Source organism: Lottia gigantea (assembly GCF_000327385.1).
Source record: "Lottia gigantea unplaced genomic scaffold LOTGIsca_82, whole genome shotgun sequence".
NCBI classification, from domain to species: Eukaryota; Metazoa; Mollusca; class Gastropoda; family Lottiidae; genus Lottia; species Lottia gigantea.
Genome location: NW_008710725.1, coordinates 1,015,252 through 1,020,227, shown reverse-complemented (window position 1 = coordinate 1,020,227; position 4,976 = coordinate 1,015,252). Strand labels below are relative to the sequence as shown.

The following is a 4,976-nucleotide window of genomic DNA, read 5'->3' as shown; positions in this document are numbered from 1 at the left end:
TCTGTGGGTTGGGGGGGGGGGGGGGGGTGTGGGTGGAATTCATGGATTTTTGGTTCATGATTAAAGGGACTGTAATGCTAAAGTGAGAGTAAGCATTTCAAAAATTGCAGAAATGGAAAATTAACACTTCATAAATCTGTGGGGAGAATGGTGATTGAATTTGGAAAACCCAAATTTTATAATTTTTCAGGTTATTTTCTTCTATATATTTACGTAAAAAGCGTGAATAAATCTCAAACTAAAGGGGAGATAATCAAGAACCATAATCCATTGAAATACTACAGAAAAACCAGGACTGGAACTGAAGGGGAGGATTCCGAGTTCATAGATCAACTAATCAGCTTTACAACTTACGATGCCACAGATGTACCATCTTTAGATCATTTTGATGTAATACAGAGGAACTCTGCCTGTATATTTGCAAAGACGGCTAATATTTGGGGTTCTCCAGAATGGAATGACAAACTGTCTTTAGGTGTGTAGATCTGAATTTAAATTTTGGGACTTTTATACAGCAGAAGATTGAGGCACATCAGGTTTTGATGAAAAGAGTTTGCATGATACTTCAAAGTTAATTTGCTGATCAATGACAGATGAGCTGACACAATCCAAAATCAATGTAGTAGTTCTGAATGACTGAGTGACACAGCAAAGCAAAGCAGCTCTTTGAGTGTATAATATGCTTCGTGTCTTATCAAATTTTTACTTTCTTTTTCAGAAGAAAACACATTTAGGTAAGAAAACTTACAACTGTTCGGAGTTGGGGGGGGGAATGCCATATATATATAGAATGCCATTTTGTTGACTATAGTTCACAGTTATTAGCTAAGTGGAATTTTTCCTGGGTTAATCTGATTCGATTTGGTCTAAAAAAAACATTTATCCTGTATCAAATCAAATTTGATTATGGTAATCAGCCCATTTATTGTAGCAGCGAATCAAATCGATATACATTAATCGAGTAAATCAACTTTGGATCGTCGTAGCTCTGTTAACTTCCGCTTTAGTAATGGCATCCAACATGTCAAAACCATTACGTGCAGGGTAATTTTTTCCTGCCTTGCTGCCATCATGGAAAATAGTAAAATGTTCATTTATCCTGCAGTATAAATCAGGTTCGAATTTTGACATCATTCTGATTAGGGTAATCGAATCAAATTTAAGTGCGTAAAAATGCCTCTAGTTTGATATGTTCATTTTGTATGACAAATTATGATTATGTTAATGACATATAAAATTGTTGTGGGTTTTATTAATTCTGTTTTGTTATATTTTAGGTTATTACCCACATTTTTGATGTTCTCTGTAAAATGTTCCAGTCTGAATATTGACGGATTTGTTATTCAGTTACCTGCTGATATTTCATCAAATCTTGAGGTACGTAGGCGCTTGTGGATTTTTTCCATATTATGTAATTAGCTCCATTGGCTCAAAGGTCCACAGTCTAAATTTTATAAATTCTACTTTTCTAGGCTGTCTTTATCATTCTAGGTGTTTTCTACAAGCGTTCGTAAAGTGTTAAAAGTGATAAGTGACCAAGATCCGGGTGGTGGACACTCTATGACTAAATCATACATTGATAAACCCGGATGGGTGTTTGAATTTAACAAGATTACCATGTTTATCACAACATTTGCCCCATTTTACCCGGAATCTAATTCCCGATTCAGTTTTGCTAGTCCGTATGGTTTTATACTTTTCCAGCCGGAACTTTCCTTCGCCAAACACAATCTTCCACCAGATACGGTGATAACAAATTGGGACACTCCTAAGACTGTACGGGATCGAATTAGAATCACTTTTAAAGATAAGGGACAAGAATATACTATCCCTGCGACTGTCAATTATCCCATGGTTAATGACATTGTTAAACCATTAAAGGAGGGTAACCCGGTTATAAAATGGTGGAAAAATAAAGAAGAGTGATATTTATGCAAAAGAAGTAAAAAAAAATTAATGTTTCTATGGACTTGAAGACATTCCGATGTAGATGACATGTAATTGAAAATTTTATTTTGAATATTTATGATATGACCAAGCTCTCTATGATTAGAGAGTAGAATTAGCACTCAATAAAATGGCCTGACCCCTCATGAAAATGTCCTCAGCTATGGTGTTTGTAGGTGTGGGACTGAGCAGGGGCAGCACAATCTTTCAGGGAGGCCACAGGCAATTCTTTCACTGTATAAAATGATAAAGAATTCAGTTGGGTGTGTGTGTGGGGGGGGGGGGGGGGGACAATGCCTTGCCGACATTTTTTCTGTTATTGAAGATAATATTAGATATAAGACTGTATATTTATAATATATTAAACACAGACTTCAATCTGTAATCCGAAATGATCCGACAGATTCCATTTTCCAACTCTTCTAGTAAATACTCTCTGAAATAAAGTTGATTAAAGGGAGATAATAGAGTTTATCTGTAATTTCAGAAAGCTTCACCAGATCATAGGATATAGCAAAGGTATATGACGCAGTGTGTAGGTAACATAGATCTGACATCTTTCAGTTCCGATCATAATATTTGCACCCACAATTGCACAAAATCAATTCATTTTTTTTAAAATTTTCTTGCGAGAACCCTCTGAGACGTTCTATTAGAGGCTTGAGACTACAGCACCACAACTGAGTAGCCAAAATTGAATTCATCCTCAGCAGTTGTCCCCCATTGAGTCGGTCTTCCCCCTATTTGAACCCCCAGTTTCGGGGGCCTGACGCCGCCACTGCATATCTGATGGGATAATTAATGTTATCCGGAAAGGTGTGATAAAATTTGACATTGCATCCTAAATCTACACGTCCCGCCAAGGCTTCTTCTTTAGAGAAAAATAAAACATACTACCTTTGGATTTCTGAACGACTGTCGTTCCAGTAAGATATGATCAACTAGCGAGTTTTTGGAGGCGTTATTCTGAACGTTATTGTAGTCACAATAGGTGCACGTTCCTCCGTTCATCTCGTACGGCGATATATAACCAAAATCCTTCAGTAGTTGATAGTTTTCTGGTAGATTAGTCCAAAGATTTCGAGATGGATCATACGGTCCGGTGTTCAGATCGCCCAGAATGATGTGCTCTTTGTGTTTGAAATGTTCGTGAAGTCTTCTGATCTCGTCTGCCTGTTGGCTTCCGGTGGTGTTATACGGCAAGTTATCTGGAATGTTAAAACGTATCAGCGAAAATAAAACAGGGTCGTATAGACGGGCAGGGGGGTATTAGCCAAGATACGAACATAGACCACCCCGACTCCGCCATCTTGCCATTGATCTTCACATGCCGGACAAAATTAGCGAAAATACAACATTGTCACATAATCTGACCATCTTAAACATCATCGAGAATACTGTCCAGAAAAAAACATTCTACATACCCTCTATCGGATTTCGGCTGATGTTAACAGTAAAATGGGTACAGACGATAGTACCAAGATTCTCAATCTGGAAGATAAAGGAAACACGAAATCACAGGCCGTGTATTCAGACAAAAAATTTAAAAAACTGGTCTCGCCTTTAATGTTGCTGAGGATATCCTGCAACGCTTTCAAGGGATGCAAATGAAAGGCCTTCAAAATGGAAAAAATCGTTATCTCTACTTTTAATATTGCCCGATGGCAAAATCTGTCTGGTATTTCATTCTTTGTTAATATTAAAATGTATCAAAGGTTGCTGCGTGCGATAGAAGAAATTATATTTCTTTACGTCCTACGTTTCTGCACCTGATTGAGCTTATGAAGATGGGCAAAGGGGAATCCCAAGAAAAATTTTATTACCTCTGCCTCGATATAACCCCTTGGTAAAATCTGTCGTATCCTTTCATCTTGGAATACTTGATGTGAGGCCTTCAAAATTCTCTTTCTGCTGAAAATCATCAATCCCTGGGTATTGAAGCGGTTGTATTGTCTACCAGACATGCACCTGTTTAGCACCGTCTTCACACCAGACAGTCCCATGACAAGACAGGAGATGCAGTCTTGCGGTATAATATTTAAATACGTTCTGCAATTCTGTTCTAAGCACATTAGCAAAGAGAGTTTGGAAGTTCGACGGCAGTTCCAAATATAGCAGAGCATTAATGGCGATACACGCCAAGTGGCACAGGGTGGGCTGGATGCACGTGTAAACACACGTGCCAAGAATGATGGCAATGTCTTCAACTTATCCACATCTTCGTTAATGGTGCTGTAAAAACTGAAACCTCGACGTATCATTCTGTCCACGAGTCGTTTCATGTCGTCCTCGAACCACATTTCTTGTAGGCAAATCACATCCGCGTCGTGTTGTGGTAGAGCAAGTGGTAGCACCTCCCGTCTCGACTCGTAGCCTGGTAGATGAGGTGTCAAACCAGCATTGAAGGTCGTCAACTTCACTGGGTTCTCACAATCCAGCCCGGAAGCACTGGCCAAGATCGACACCAAACCGCTCGCTAATATTAGTATGGCAATCATGATCATAAATGTTGGTCTCTGAATCAAATTTCAACTCGACCGAATTAGAGCAAGTTTAAATGTAAATTGATGTCACAAAATATCATAACAATCCTCGGTTATAAAATAACTGCGATTTAAACCAAAATATTAGAAAGAATCCAATAATACTGCAATTATGTGACCCAATAGCTGCAAAAAGTTTCGAAGCAGCTCTCATGCATTCAACTGAGTTGTGAGTTGCATTCGGAACTCATTGGCCACTGTCGTTATTGAGGATCTTAAAGAAAACATCCGGAATCAGATTGGCGATCCTGTCATTGCGTTCGTCAATCTTCGGTTGCTTCCGTAGAGCTGAATGCAGAACGCAAGCTAAACATTCATAGTACATTTGTAGATCGTTTGGTTCTGTAATTGTCCTCCATTTTGTTTTTAATTCCAATCAGCGTTAATGGCGCTAATCCAGTCACTTAATCTTGGATTATCACTAAAATTGGATTATGTCATTAGCGAAATTAATGAGAAAGGCTAATTTGAAGATTCAAATGGCAT

The 4,976-nt window shown here is 38.4% G+C and overlaps 2 protein-coding genes across 2 annotated transcripts in view; one reads left to right on the top strand and one right to left on the bottom strand.

Moving 5' to 3' along the window:
* Positions 1-1,926, top strand: part of LOTGIDRAFT_169162 (hypothetical protein) — a gene marked incomplete at both ends in the record, with an annotated part of 3,424 nt that extends 1,498 nt beyond the window's left edge. The window contains 4 exons of the mRNA XM_009067461.1: positions 191-475; positions 719-734; positions 1,278-1,377; positions 1,492-1,926. Coding sequence (XP_009065709.1) covers positions 191-475; positions 719-734; positions 1,278-1,377; positions 1,492-1,926 — 836 coding nt within the window. The remainder of the gene's footprint in view (positions 1-190; positions 476-718; positions 735-1,277; positions 1,378-1,491) is intronic.
* Positions 1,927-2,280: 354 nt separating this feature from the next.
* Positions 2,281-4,482, bottom strand: LOTGIDRAFT_236514 (hypothetical protein). The gene is made up of 4 exons (XM_009067460.1): positions 3,771-4,482; positions 3,372-3,438; positions 2,845-3,155; positions 2,281-2,383 (listed from the first exon to the last, which is right to left on the bottom strand). Exons 1-4 carry the CDS (start codon positions 4,449-4,451, stop codon positions 2,309-2,311), a joined length of 1,134 nt encoding a protein of 377 aa, XP_009065708.1. The 5' UTR covers positions 4,452-4,482; the 3' UTR covers positions 2,281-2,308.
* Positions 4,483-4,976: the final 494 nt, after the last annotated feature.

What these genes read in the sequence shown, in the direction of transcription:
- LOTGIDRAFT_236514 (XM_009067460.1), bottom strand. Translation starts at nt 4,451, where the DNA reads ATGATCATGATTGCCATACTAATATTAGCGAGCGGTTTGGTGTCGATC. An exon ending in CAGCCGAAATCCGATAGAGG is followed by an intron (nt 3,156 to 3,371) that starts GTATGTAGAATG and finishes TTAACATTCCAG; the next exon opens with ATAACTTGCCGTATAACACC. An exon ending in AGTCGTTCAGAAATCCAAAG is followed by an intron (nt 2,384 to 2,844) that starts GTAGTATGTTTT and finishes ACTTTATTTCAG; the next exon opens with AGAGTATTTACTAGAAGAGT.